Genomic DNA, 15,255 nt, shown 5'->3' on the forward strand with positions numbered 1-15,255 from the left:
CAAAAAAGAACACACTAGCACATCAATCCATCAAAACTTTTTTTTTAAACTGGGGGGGGGGGGGGGGGCGGTAGCTTTTTTTAACCCAGGCTGGTCTGGTGCTAACTATGTAGCCAAGAATGACCTTGAGTTCCTGACCTTCCTTGCTTCTACCCACTGACAACTAGGTTTATCCAGTGTATGCAGTGCTAGGGGTCAAACCCAAAGTTTAGTGTATGCTAGGCAAGCGCTCTACCAACTGAGCCAAATCCCTAGTTTCTATTGTTAACCTTGTACTTGCCTAAAAAATTAAACTCTTACCTCTTACCACAAGTTATGTACGGTACAGGAAGAAACAGTTTATATATGGACAGTGCCATGGCACACAGCTAGGTATTCTCTTACAGACAATGCTCAGGGATGACAGGAAAATATTCTAGCCTTTTATGAAACCCCAGGCATGTTCCCTAAAAAGATTTTATTTGCTGTGGCACATACCTTTGATCTCAGAACTCTGGAGGCAGAGACAGGTGGTATCTTAAGTTTGAGGCTAGTCTGGTCTACAAAGAGAGTTCCATGGTCAACCAGAGATACATAGTGAGACCCTGTCTTGAAAAAAAATAAATAAATAAAAATATCTTATTAAAATTCTTTTACTAACTGTAAAAAGGTATGTGTGATGAAGGCGGCTAGAATAGGGGGCATCAGACCTCTGAAACTGGAGTCACAGGCTACTGTGAGCTGTGGCACAAGGGTACTGGGAACCTAACTAGAATCCTCTGGAAGAACAAGAAGCACTCATCTGCTGAGCCATGTCTCTAGTCCAAATCTCAGGCATTCATTTATGACAATGCTTAATCTATCTACCCCAACTTTCACCTCTGTACCTATGTTAGGTACCAAAAGTTCAAATAGTTTTTTTGTTTGGTTTGGTTGTTTTTTTTTTTTTTTTTTTTTTTCTCGAGACAGAGTTTCTCTGTGTAGCTTTGGAGCCTATCCTGGAACTCACTCTGTATACCCAGGCTGGCCTTGAACTCAGAGATCCGCCTCCAGAGTGCTCTGGACTAATGGCATGCTTTAAGCTCCTTTCAAATATACAAGTATTTCTAGCGGTGATTTAATGATAAGTCTAAGAACAACCTGGAATTCTTCAAATATTATTTAGATTCCTATTTCATAGGGCTTTCCTATGTCTCTCTTATATTCAATGGTTTTCATACCTGGTGAGTAGTGCTTATCATTCTTTTTTAGAAACATGATGATGGAGCAGGGCTTGGCTTGTAGCCTCAGCTGGGAAGAGTCCTTGCCTAGATACACAAAGTGCTACAAAATCCAGTGTGGTAGCCCAGAATCCCCAGCACTTCGGGAAGCAGAAACATGAAGATAGAAGTTCAATATTATCTCTGGCCACATAGTTCTAGGTCAGCCTGGGCTATGAGACCTTGTATAAAAATAGTACTCCCTCGGGAGGCAGAGCCAGGCAGATCTCTGTGAGTTCAAGGCCAGTCTGGTCTCCAAAGCCAGTTCCAGGAAAGGCACAAAGCTACACAGAGAAACCGTCTCTGAAAAAACCAAAAAAAAAAAAAATAGTACTCTGGTGAAAGAGATGCTAAGTAATCTGTTATGCATGAATCAATTTACCTAAAATGTCCAGTGCTCCCATATGAATAATGTTAAATCATGAAATGAAGTAACTTTAACACTAGGTCCCCGAAAGGGCCTAACTTTAAAGTATTGGCAAAACATTGACTCTTTTAGCAAGTTTAGTTCTACCTTTTGATTTTGTTGCATTTTTGTTTTCTATGTTTGCTTTTTCGCAATTGAGAATAAAACCCAACTGGATAGTGACCCACATCCTTAATCCCAGCACTTGGGAGACAAAGGCAGGCAGATCTCTTTGGTTTTCAGGCCAGCCTGGTCTACAGAGCTAGTTCCAGGGCAGCCAAGGCTGTTACACAGTGAAACCCTCCCCTGAAAAAAAACAAAACCAAAACTAAAAGCCAAAGAGAACAAGCCCCATGCCTCCTCACATACACTAGGCAAACACTCTACTACTGAGCTATAGATCTCCTGCTGAAGCCCTACACTTTAAAAGCCATGAAGTCAGGCTGTGGAAATGACTCAGTAGGTAAATACACTTGCTGTCTAAGTCTGAAGGAGTTCAGCTCCCCAGAACTCACATAAAAAGCTGGATGTGCTGGTGTTTCCACAGCAAGATGGGAGGCAAAGACAGAACTGAAGGCTAGAGACCAGTTAGCCTCAGATATGCTGCACATAACCAAAACAAGAGACTCTGACTCACACAAGAAGGTGAAAGTGATCTGCTGTAGCAGGAATCTTAAAAGTTCTTATTAATAAAAACAAAACCTGGAGCCAGGTATTTGAGGTGAACACTGGAAGATCAGAGAAGCAGAACAAACCACAGCTAGCTCACCTCGCCAGTTCCTCAGCTGATCCTGTTTTCCTCAGACTGGAAGCCTCTCAATCCTCATTCAGAATGAATCTCAGCTGAACCGCTGCTCAAAAACCTAAAAGCTTAACCAGCCAAAAGCTTCTAAGTTTCTGGTCCTCATGCCTTATACATCTTTCTGCTTTCTGCCATCACTCCCTGGGATTAAAGGCGTGAGTCACCAATGCCTGGCTGTTTCCAATGTGGCCTTGAACTCAAAGAGATCCAGAGGGATTTCTACTTCTGGAATGCTAGGATTAAAGGCATGTGCTGCCAGGCGTTGGTGGCGCACACCTTTAATCCCCAGCACTCGGGAGGCAGAGCCAGGTGGATCTCTGTGAGTTCGAGGCCAACCTGGTCTACAGAGCGAGTTCCAGGAAAGGCACCAAAGCTACACAGAGAAACCCTGTCTCGAAAAACCAAAAAAAAATAAAAAAAAAAAAAAAAAAGGGCCTGTGCTATCACTGCCTATCCCTCTATGTTTAATACTGTGGCTGTTCCGTTCTCTGACCCCAGATAAGTTTATTAGGGTGCACAATATTTTGGGGAACACAATACCACCACAATCTACCCCTTATAAATTAAAAATATAAACAATCCTTTAGTGCGCATGCACACGTATATGTATTAAGTGTATATTCCTGCATGTTTGCATGTGAGTGTGGGTGTGTATAATTGGAGGTCAAAGACCACCTCAGATGTTGGTCCCAGACTTCTACCTTGTTTGAACAGGGTCAAACACAGGGTTATTCACTACTATGTATGCCAGGCTAGATGTCTTTCAGGCTTCCAAGGATTCTCTTGTCTCTGTCTGACATCTCAAAGTAGGACCACAGGGAGAGACGCACGCGCCTGGCTTCACATGAGTTCCAGTCATCTAAACTCACATGCTCACACTTGCAGTGAATGACAAGTGTGTCTACTCACACTCACTGAGAACTCTAAGTACTATGTCTTATCCCTGTTTTGTCTGTTTGTCTTCTTTTCTTTTCTTTTCCTGGCATACCTGAGGATCAGACCAGGACCCTGAGTATGCTAGGTGAAAGCACTTTACTACTAAGCTACACCCACATCTTATCCCTATTTCATTAAAGGGGGAAAAAAAGATTATGAAACTACCAATGGACTGGAGTAAATGGCTCAGTGTTTAAGAGCACTGCCTGCTCTCCCAGACAACCATGGTTTGGTTCCCCAGCACTCACATGCCTGCTCAGAACCATATTTAACTCCTGTTCTAGCTGATCTGATGCTCTCTGGACTGTGGGCACCAGACAACACAAATGCAGTGCATAAATATACATGCAGGCAAAACACTCATACATACAAAATAAGAAAAAAAAAAATTTTTTTTTTTTTCAAGATAGGGTTTCTCTGTGTAGCCCTGGCTGTCCTGCAACTCACTTTGTAGACCAAGGTGGCCTTGAACTCAGAGATCCGCCTGCCTCTGCCTCCCAAGTGCTGGGAATAAAGTTGTGTACTACTACTGCCCAGCAAGAAAATAATTTTTTTAAAATAATAACAATAAAGGAAATTATCCCAGCTCACCAACCTGTATCTTAAAGGGTGGAACAAGAATCTGGTCCCAGGAAATCTGGCTCCCAAGTCTGTGCTCCCAACCAATCCCTTAAACTACCCCCTCAAAAACAAGATCATAAAAATATCAGCTCCATGATGGGGAGACTCTATGGTCTGCTGCCTTTCTTGATTCTTATGAAAGTATGTAAATGGGAAAAGACAGACAGTAGCTCATGGGCAAATAAACCAAAGTTTTCTACTTCTACAGAGTCCTAATGCCTGGAAAAGAAGGCACTTACTCAGAAAAGCCTTTCCACTTCAACAGATACTCCACTTGCCCCTTAACCATGCGCCTGTCTAACACCTTTTCCACGACGTACTCCTCCTCATCCTCTGAAGAAGAGCTGTCAGCTGTCCTCTTGGTTTTCTTTCCCATGTCGCACGTTGATCCACCTGAAGGACTAAGGCCACCAGGTTCCTCCTGAAAAGGGGGAAAGACAAAATGGTTACAATCCATGAGGGTTAAAACTGTCACTTCTTGATGGAATAGAGGGTAACAATACAAGTGAGCCACATATCCTTCTTATTGGTCTACAATTATTCTAAGACAGGGGCTACAAATTTAATTTGTGATGGGTCAATCCACATTTCCCTAAAAACAAGTTCTCTTCAGTTGAAGAGATCAAAATTATTAGATGGCACAATTGTTTAACTCCTTTAATTTTATATTCCAAAAAAGCAAATAGCATGATATGTTATTCTCAACCGTTTCTACATCTACTTGTGAGCCAGGAACTCAAAGAGAAATGTGGAAAACCTTCAATTAAAGGAACCAAGACAGAATAAATAAAAATCTTTTCCTCCAAGGTGAATAAAGGTCTTTATAAAAATGAAGAAAAAGAAAAAAAGAAACCTCCCCCCCACAAAACACCCAAAAGTAACTTTTCTTTACTCTGAGCATTTGATCAGTCTCTTAGCAACAAACACACACACACACGCCCACTTGGGTCATCTCTCACCACATTTCTAGTGACTTGGTACATTTCCCTTAAACAACTTGAGCCTGTCCCTTCAATGTCCATCAGCTCACAAAAGCAAGGCTGACAGTTCAAACACACTAAGCCTCCTTTTTAGCAAGCTCATTTGGAATACAAGGGAAGAGGGGCAAAGAAAAAAAACTTCAAAATTAGTTACTGGACTAGCCTGTAATTCCCAGGGCTCAACTAACCCAAATAGTTACATAGGTACCTTGCCTCTTAACTGAAGTTGAGTTTGGGCCAAAGGAAGAGGAGGGGAAAGAAATCTGGCCCCAGATTCTGCATCAACATGAAGCCTCCTCAGAACACAGAGGACTATTCATCGCCCAGGAAAGCCAGGGCAAAGCATCACAAATGGAAATTGAGTTAAGCTCAGAAATATGCACGTCAGAGGTACTCAACAGAGAATCTAGTTTTTAAAATTCCCACAATGTTGAACTATAATCATTTAAAAAAAAATTCTTCCTTAATCATGTTAAATGGTACCCATAGTCTGGATTACCAAATAGCAGGAATCGATATCTTAGCTGACTCCATTGTTATTTTGCTATAATCTCTAAAGATGTTTTGCAGAGCATTCCCATCTTGGCCAGAAAGCCAACCTCAGGAATAGAAAGGGCAACTAATCTCAGAATTATGTTCAAGGCAAAGAAGTAGAAGTTGTATTTATCAATTTATTTCAAATTAGTAATTTTAAGAAATCATTACAGGAATATAGTGTTGAAAATCCTACCTAAAGAACTTATTAACAGTAGGTAGGCCAGCCTCAAAAACTGCTTGTATTAATTTCTGACCTATATAATAACTTTGAGAGAGAAGGCATGGGAGAATGTAGGTAAAAGGTTTAAAAAAAATCTTTCCATTAATTTAGAAGACTCCCAGGCATCAAAAAATTATATTAAGGTTTATTTAAAATAAACAGCCTCCGACCTCACCACAGACAGGAAATGTCATATTCCAGAGAGAGTACCCCACCCCCACCCCCACTCACCTTGGAATTTCCGGGAGCTGAGCAGTTTAGGTCAGAGCGCTGGGTTAAAACCAGCCCCATGTTGGAAGCATGCAGTTAAGCATTGTGGCTATGGCCTTCCCTGCCTCACCAGGAAGAAAAAAAACAAGGATTTACATATGTGTTCTACAGTTTGGGGGAGGAAAAGAATTTTTTTCTTTATACCTTCATGCTGAAGAGAAGCCCTAAGTAGATCAATAGGGGTTCCCTCCCTTACCTACCGGATCGCCCCAGTTCCTTCTTTCCCTCTGGGCTAACAGGAGGGGCCTCCCCTCCCAGGTCTGGGGCTTGGCGGGCTGGCAGCTCCCCCGCCCCCACCCAGCTGCCTGGGCGCCACTGCGCAGCTGTCCCAGTCCGTTGCCATGGCAACTGGCAGCCGTACTAGACTAAGAGGGAGAGGCAAATGAAAAAGTTAAAAGGCTTAACTTTCCTTTTCACTGCAGACTGGGTGGAGAAGTTGGAAGGTACCTCCCTTGGCCTTAAGACTAGGGCCTTTAGAGCTCAAGGGAGTTAGTTCTTTGGTTTACAGACCAAAATTTAGGCTTATTCCTCTAAAAGCACTGTGAATTAATCAGTAGCATGTTAGGACCACCTAACAGGATCACAGCTCACTGGCAGAGGGGGAGGGGCAAGAGTAAGTTCTTCAAACAACAGACCAAGACAAACCACCCAAATCTAGAAGCACTTTAGACAAAGCTTTTTCCACCATCTGTCACTGTACACAGTTAATTAAAATTGCTTAAGGGAAAGAAGTAACAGGGAAAGGGAGAGGGTTAATATTTTAATAATACTATGTAACTTTTCTTGTTTGAGAGAATCACAACACAACTAAAACCCAAAGACGTGAAACAACAGCTGGGGATGCAATCCGGCCTGGGACAGACGACTGAGCTACACCCCACCACAGAAGAACCTTCCGACTGAACTTATAGGAGGGAGAGCAAGCAGGCCACAGCCATTGTGGTTAAATTTAAGTTTTTTTATTAGTTATTCTTGTAATGCTATAAAACAGACTTTTAGTAATTATAACCCCTAATATATTACTCATAATTCCTAAGACCCAAGGAAAGGAGGACATAATAGTAAAACAGACCATTAACAGGAAGCAGAAAAATCAGGAATTCAAGGTCAGGTACAACTAACACAGCAAGTTCACGACCACCCTGTATTACAGGAGACCTAGTCTCAGAAGACAAGAAAGAAAACCAGACTATAATACATAGTGTCCTTTCACCTGGCTGTAACAAATGTTTTAGAGATCCAAGACCCTATTTGCTTCACATATGGGAATTTAAACTTTTTTTGTAGTGTCAGAGCCTTATGCATGCTAAGGCTGCTTCCACAGGAGAGTAAGGGAAAGGGCAGTGTTCTTTACTTTATAAGGGGCTGAAGAGATGGATAAATCAATCATTTTAAACACTTAACTGCTCTCGCAGAGGACCAGGGTTCAGCTCCCAGAACCCACAGAGTGGCACACAACCACCTGTAACTCTAGTCCCATGGGATCTGACACCCTCTTCTGGCATCTGAGGGCAACAGGCATGTATGTGGTATACAGACATATGCAAGCACACATTCACACATATAAAATAAAAAATTTTTTAAAAATCTTAAAAAAGCTGGGCGGTGGTGGTGCACGCCTTTAATCCCAGCACTCAGGAGGCAGAGCCAGGTGGATCTTTGTGAGTTCAAGGTCAGCCTGGTCTACAGAGCGAGATCTAGGAAAGGCGCAAAGCTACACAGAGAAACCCTGTCTCGAAAAACAAAACAACAACAACAAAAAAAAACCTTAAAAAATAAAAAAGAACTCCAAGTCAACATACCACAGAGACATACCACATCCATGTTATGGCAATGCTATCTACAACAGCTAAAATACAGAACTAACTTGCCCAGCAACAGAGGGATGGGTAAATAAAATGCATATATACACTATGGAATCTTTTTCAGACATAAAGAATAAAGTTAAATCATTTTCAAGAAAATGGATGTAACTGGAGATGATTATATAAAAAGAAGCTGCCGGGCGGTGGTGGTGCACGCCTTTAATCCCAGCACTCGGGAGGCAGAGCCAGGCGAATCTCTGTGAGTTCGAGGCCAGCCTGGTCTCCAAAGCGAGTTCCAGGAAAGGTGCAAAGCTACACAGAGAAACCCTGTCTCAAAAAACCAAAAAAAAAAAAAAAAAAAAAAAAGCCAGTCTTAGAAAGATAAATATAGTATGTTGCTGTGGGGTGATCTTTCTGTATGCTGTGAATAGGTGTTGCTATGAATGGTTAATAAAGAAGCTGCTCTGGCCTATGGCGAGTCAGGATATAGGCAGGCAAGAAATCTAAGAGAAAGAGACAGGAAGAGGAAGGACTGAGTCAGTTGCCAACCAGACACAGAGGAAGCAAGATGACAAGGCAGAACTGAGAAAAGGTACCAAGCCACATGGCTAAACATAAATAAGAATTATGGGTTAATTTAAGTGTAAGAGCTAGTCAGTAATAAGCCTGAGCTAATGGCTGAAGATATAATTAATATAAGCTTCTGAGTGATTATTTTATAAGTGGGTGGAGGGCTTGGCAGGACTGGAGAAACTTTCCAACTACAGTATGTTCTCTCAATGGCAACTCCTAGTTTTAATAGAGATACATAAAATCATGTATGTAGAACTAACACTGTTAGGGGAGAAGGGGGACTAAAAAGAGGGCGAGAAATGGGAGGATAAGGGGGAGGGAATGTGCTCAATATATCACATAGACCTATATAAAAACTTAACAAAAGAAAACCTAGCGTGGCGGTGTATGCCTTTACTCATAGTATCCAAGATCTCTAAGTTTAAGGCCAATGGGTGGGTGGGTGGGGTATGGGGAGGGTGGGGGTAGCTTCAAAAGTAGAGAATGGTGATAATTTTGGCCATCAAACAGAAGTATCAGGGGTTGGGAGGTGGTGGCGCACACCTTTAATCCCAGTACTTGGGAGGCAGAGGCAGGCAGATCTCTGTGGAGTTCAATGCCAGCCTGGGCTACAGTGCAAGTTCCAGGACAGCCAGAGCTGTTACAGAGAAATCTTGTCTCAAAAAACCAAACCAAGCCGGGTGGTGGTGGCACACGCCTTTAATCCCAGCACTCGGGAGGCAGAGGCAGGCGGATCTCTGTGAGTTCGAGGCCAGCCTGGTCTCCAAAGTGAGTTCCAGGAAAGACGTAAAGCTGGACAGAGAAACCTTGTCTCGAAAAACCAAAAAAAATAAAATAAAATAAAATAAAAAAATAAAAAAACCAAACCAACCAGGAGTTTCAGAGTATGAGAGTTTTTGTGGTACTAAGGGTTGAATCTAGCACATTTCATGCTCATAGGCAAGTGTTCTACCACTCAACAGTATCTCATCTATTTATTTTCATTCAAAGGGTCTCATCAAGTTAACCCAGTAAGTCCTTGAACTTACAATCTTCCTGCCTCAGTCTCCTGAATTATTAGTTGGCTTTCACCAATCCAGCAGCACGTGTCTGAAGAGCAAATTTTTGGTTTTGGTTTTGGTTTTTTTTTTTTTTTTGGTTTTTCAAGACAGGGTTTCTCTGTAGCTTTGGAGCCTGTCCTAGACTAGCTCTGTATACCAGGCTGGCCTCGAACTCACAGATCCACCTGCCTCTGCCTCCTGAGTGCTGGGATTACAGGCGTGCGCCACTACCACCCAGCAAAATTTTTTTTTATTGCTAAAGAATTTCTCAGTTCAGGAACTTTTGGTTTTTTGTCCATGTCCATTTGTTGTCCCATGTCGCTTGCAAATGCACACACACACACACACACACACACCCCCAAAAGACAAAAGACAGCATCTCTCTGTTTTCCAGGCTGTCTTAGAACTCACTATTTAAATTAGGCTGGTCATAGGTCTATCTCTGTCTGTTTCTGCCTCCTGGGTGCTGGGATTAGAGGTATATACCACAATACTGAGCACCATCACAGCTTTTTAAATTTATATACATATATATATTTATATACTTATATGTATTATATATTTTTAAATTTATATACATATAAATATATATGTATATATATATATATATATTTTTTTTTTTGCTGTGGGATATCGTTCTGTATGCTGTAAATATTTGTTGGTCTGATTGGTTGATAAACCGCTGATTGGCCAGTAGCCAGGCAGTAAGTATAGGCGGGGCAAGCAGATGAGAATTTTGGGAGGAAGAAGGGCTGAGTCAAGAGTCACCAGCCAGACACAGAGGAAGCAAGATGACAAGGCAGAACTGAGAAAAGGTACCAAGCCATGTGGCTAAACATAGATAAGAATTATGGGTTAATTTAAACGTAAGAGCTAGTCAGTAATAAGCCTGAGTGAATGGCCGTACAGTTATAATTAATATAAGTTTTAATATAAGTCCCCAAGTGTTTACTTGGGGAACATGAGTGGGAGAGATTTGTCCTGACCACTGGCCGGGCACGACACAGGAAAACTTCTGACTACAATATCGTGTGTGTGTGTGTGTGTGTGTGTGTGTGTGTGTGTGTGTGTGTGTGTGTGTGTGTATGCCTGCATGTCATGGTGTGCATATGGAGATCAAAGTACAACTTTTGGGAGCTGATTCCCTCCTTTCACTATGTGAGTTCCAGACACTGAATGAAAAATCATCAGGCTTGGCAGCAAACTTCTTTACCCACAGACCCATTTCCCCAAACAGTGTGGCAGTGTTCCATGATGCTGCCAGCATTCAGAGGGTAAAAAAGAACTATCACTAGCTCACAAGTTTGAGGCCAGTCTGGGCTACAATAAGACTGCCATAAAAACTAATGAGGTCTGGGAGACATGTCTCAGTGGTCAAGAGAGCTTGCTGTTCTTCAGAAGACTAAGTTCTCAGCACTCATAACTACCTGTAATTCCAGCTCTAGGGGATTGGACGTCCTCTTCTGGCTTCCGTGGGCACCATCAGGCACACATACAAAAACAAAAAAACTTTTTTTTAAATCCCAATTCATTTCTTTCTTTTTCCTTTTTTTTTTTTTTTTGGTTTTTCGAGACAGGGTTTCTCTGTGTAGCTTTGTGCCTCTTCTGGAACTCACTTGGTAGCCCAGACTGGCCTCGAACTCACAGAGATCCGCCTGCCTCTGCCTCCCGAGTGCTGGGATTAAAGGCGTGCGCCACCACCGCCCGGCCTCTTTTTCCTTTTTTAAGACAGGCTCTGTGTAGCTCTGGTTGTCTTGGAACTCACTTTTTTTTTTGTTTTGTTTTTTGTTTTTTGAGACAGGCTTTCTCTGTATAGTTTTGGTTCCTGTCCTGGATCTCACTCTGTAGACCAGGCTAGCCCCAAACTCACAGAGATCCACCTGGCTCTGTCTCCCAAATGCTGGGATTAAATGTGTGCACACCATCATGCCTGGTCTCATCTTTTCTGTTGCGCCCACTAGGTGTCCTAGTGGCTGTACCCAGCAGGACTGCATGGGAGGTTGATTGGACCACTGGCTGGGGTACCAGGTGTTTGGAAGGGTCTAACTAGCAAGGGGGAGGTCTTTTCTCCACCCCTTGGCATTGTTATAAATAAACCTTTAAAAATAAAACTCTGGGCCCAATTTAGATAAAGATCCAGGCCCACCCGAGTCTATCCTGTGTTTTCTCTCTGCTTCTTACCCCTCAATCCTCAAGAGTTCCTGGGGTAAATAAGTGTGGATTCTGGTCCCCCACACCTTTCTTAACCTCTTGTAATTAAGGAATATGAAAATATCACTAAAGAAATTAAAATAGGGTCAAGATAGTAACTTCCCAGGCACAATTGATCTTGAGCAAATAACCTTTATATCAAACCTCAGCATCACTGAAATAGGGCAAATAGCTGGGAGCAACAACAGCAAAGGCCTGTAATCCCAGTACTTAGAGAAGCAGAGGCAGGGCCAGGTGGACTCACTGTTAAAAGCCTTGTTTACAGAGTGAATTCCAGGCCAGTCAGAGATACGTAAAAAGATCTTGTCTCGAAATTAAAAGAAAAAAAAAAGGCCAGGGCTGGAGAGACAGCTCAGCAGTGAGGAGCACTGGTTCCTCTGCCAAAGGACCAGGATGGGTTCCCGGCACCTTCATGGTGGCTTGACAACTGTCTGGAACTCCAGTGCCTCTTCTGACCTCTTGGAGTACAAGGCACAAGGGATCCACATACATACACACAAGCAAAACACTCATACACATAAAATAAAAATAAATCTTAAAAGAAAAGAAAAACCTAGATTAATAAATCCCCATAGTCTACCCAGTAAGGAAAGAACTGAGTTTATGTTGAAAGAGCTATATAACAGGAAGCCATCAAGATGGCTCAGCTTGCTATGCAAGCCTGACAATGACCCAAGTTTGATCCCCAGGTCCCACACAAAGGTGGAAAGAGAGCACTGACACTACAAAGTTGTCTTCTGACTGCTACACATTTGCCATGGTGTGCATACCCAGCTACACAGTATACACACGTGTGCGCACATACACACAACAAAGGACAAAATATTGTTATCTACCTTTACCCTTATAAAACACCAGGAAATAAAAGGTTCAGATACACTAACTCCTGTTCATCTGTAAGAGCAGCCTGAAGGGCACATGAGCCAAGGCCCCTTTCTCTATGGGAAATGGGTTTTGTAATAGTTGACAAATCAAATATGCCTGATGCCAGGAGTCAGAGTCCAACCATAATATTCTTTAAAGAATGGCGTGCAACTGCCTTGTAAATCTCCTGGACAGTCACAGATCAGAAGCTGGCAAGGATGACGACATAGTTCTGATGGAATGTGTCTTATCTTAACCTTGAAGTTAACAGATCTCCTCAGGACCAGCAGTAAGAAATGAAAAATGCATCCAGACATGGGAGGGGACATAATTCTCTTTTAGACAGTGCAACCCAGTGTATTAGGGTCAAATGAAACACAAAGCCAGGCGGACAATTTAAGGCTAGTGCCTGGACCCGATAAAGCATCAAGACTGGTGGTTCAAGCTGAGCCTGGGAGGGAAGAGCATTCTGGTATGAAAAATGAGAAATGGCTGGCAGGATGATGGAGTGATTAAAGCAGAATCCTGATACTATGGCAGAAGAAGAGAGAACGAACAACCTTATCCTTATGGAAATCTTCATGGGAAGATTTCTCAAGTTTCTAGAGAGCCTTTTAAAGGAAAACAGCTTTCAGTGTCTCTTGAATACTGATCTCTAGTAAAAGGATTATACACCATAGATTGCAGCAACTAGAGTCCATAGGGCTAAAAAAAAAAAAAGCAGTACCAATAGACCTTCCTATGAGCAACTTAAGGCAAATTCATATTACAGGTTCCTCAAGACAGAAGTCAGTCTTAGAAAAACATCAAAGAACTTCATGGTCAAGCAGAGTCAGACTCACATTCCAAATCACTGACAAGGGATTCTTTAATAGATGAAATCTTTAAAAATCAAGGTGAGTGGTGGTATGTGCCTCTTCCCCCTCCCCACCCCCACCCCCACCCCCGGCAGCTGAGGACCAAACCCAGGGCCTTATGCTTGCTAGGCAAGCACTCTACCACTGAGCTAAATCCCCAACCCGTAAATGATTTATTTTTATTTCATGTACATTGGTTTGCCTGTATGAGGGTATTGGATCCCTTGGAGCTGGAGTTACAGACAGTTGTGAGCTGCCATGTGAGTGCTGGGAATTGAACCCAGGTCCTCTAGAAGAGCAGCCAGTGCTCTTAACCACTGAGCCATATCTCCAGCACAGTATATGCCTTTAATCCCAGCACTCAGGAGGCAGAGGCAGGTGAATCTCTGGGAGTTCAAGGCCAGCCTGGTCTACAAAGCAACTTCCAGGACAGCCAGGGATACACAGAGAAACCCTGTCTCAAAAAAAAAGAACAAAACAAAACAAAAAACTTCCAGAGAGCAAGCCCCAGCTAAAAAGCAGTGAAGGGGAAAACACATTCAAAGCTCCTCCTTACCACACAAATTAAATATGCTATTGATCAGTGGCTTCACATGGCCCAGGCTTCCTCCATCTCCCCTTCCCTCCTGACACGTTCTCTCTCTCTATTAAGTATGTTGTCCTCCAATGTTCAGAAATCCTCCGTCCTCTGCCTCCCTAGCTCTGGGAGTAATGGCACACACCACTAAACTCAAAGAGAAACAGCAATTTCTTCTCTAAGGCCCTTGGGAGAGACAGCAGTTTGGGGTAGCTGGGCATAGCAGTGTATGCCTATAGTTCCCAGTACTTGAGAGTCTGAAGCAGAAAAGTCAGCATAAGTAAGAGGCCAGCCTGGGCTATAGTATAAGATCTTGTCTCAAAAAACTACAAAGGAAACAAATTTTGCAGTTGATGGGAAGCTTCAATTGCTGGTCACAGTCCTAACTTCTAGGAGTACTCTATACAGACACACTTAAGAAATGAACAGAGGGGCTGGACAGATGGCTCAGTGGTTAAGAACATTGACTACTATTCCAGATGACCTGGATTCATTTCCCAGCACCCACATGGTAGTTAACAACTGTCTGTAACTCCAAGATCTGACACCATTCCACAGACATACATGCAGGCAAAACACCAGTGTACATAAAAATAATTTAAAAAAAAATAGAAATGAGCAGATGCAAACAAGTTAAAAATTGCTAGTGTTTTCTGCTCTTTATGGATATTGAAGTACCAATGGTCTTAGGTATGTAACACATACAGCATAAAGAAAAAATACCCTCCATAAAGGGTATTTTATCTTGCACTGGATTTATGATTTCTAAAGTATTGGTCATGTGGCATTTTCACAAGAACATGGCATAGCTGCACACTACAGCTGTCCAGGTTGTCTCAAGTTTTGTTACATGGGCTGTTAACTATCATTCCATCTACATCCGAAGCAGATAAACACCCAATTTAGGAGGAGTCAAAAGCTTTTAAAATATCTATGTTAGAGACTGGATTAGGAAAGAGTTGAAGAGGATTAACTGTGGCTATTAACAGCCCTATCATTAACAAACCACATACAATCAACACAAGCTTTAGTACAGTAGAGAGGAAAGAGTGTCTACAGAGTGTCCTCCCTGTGGCTAGCAGTTACAGTTCAAAATCCTTTTAAAATCAGACTAAGTGGCTGAGGATGTAGGCTAATAGTAAAGGAAATGTTTACCATGTGCAAAGCTCTGAGTTCAATCCCCAGAACATCCCCCCAAAATGAGAAGCTAAGGCATTGTTTCAACCAACTATATAACTACACTGAGGCTGAGTACTATTGGTTATATAAACATCCTGCTACAATGAACAAAGAGTAAAGGATCTTTATTTGGTTTTTG

At 42.3% G+C, this 15,255-nt stretch overlaps 1 protein-coding gene across 6 annotated transcripts in view; it reads right to left on the reverse strand.

The window, feature by feature from the left end:
* The window catches only part of Cbx5 (chromobox 5), a 51,967-nt gene that overhangs the window by 20,952 nt on the left and 15,760 nt on the right, over positions 1-15,255 (reverse strand). The window contains exons 1-3 of one of the 6 annotated variants that reach the window (XM_052749177.1): positions 6,211-6,338; positions 5,972-6,071; positions 4,243-4,424 (exon numbers count right to left, since the gene is read on the reverse strand). In XM_052749177.1, coding sequence (XP_052605137.1) covers positions 4,243-4,424; positions 5,972-6,031 — 242 coding nt within the window. In that variant the 5' untranslated portion in view covers positions 6,032-6,071; positions 6,211-6,338. Of the gene's footprint in view, positions 1-4,242; positions 4,425-5,971; positions 6,076-6,206; positions 6,339-15,255 lie in introns of those variants that run through there. The other 5 variants (XM_052749174.1, XM_052749175.1, XM_052749176.1 and 2 more) reach the window with 5 other exon arrangements.

Source organism: Peromyscus californicus, unplaced genomic scaffold, assembly GCF_007827085.1.
Source record: "Peromyscus californicus insignis strain IS unplaced genomic scaffold, ASM782708v3 Scaffold_20__1_contigs__length_68692818, whole genome shotgun sequence".
In the NCBI taxonomy this organism is placed as follows: Eukaryota; Metazoa; Chordata; class Mammalia; order Rodentia; family Cricetidae; genus Peromyscus; species Peromyscus californicus.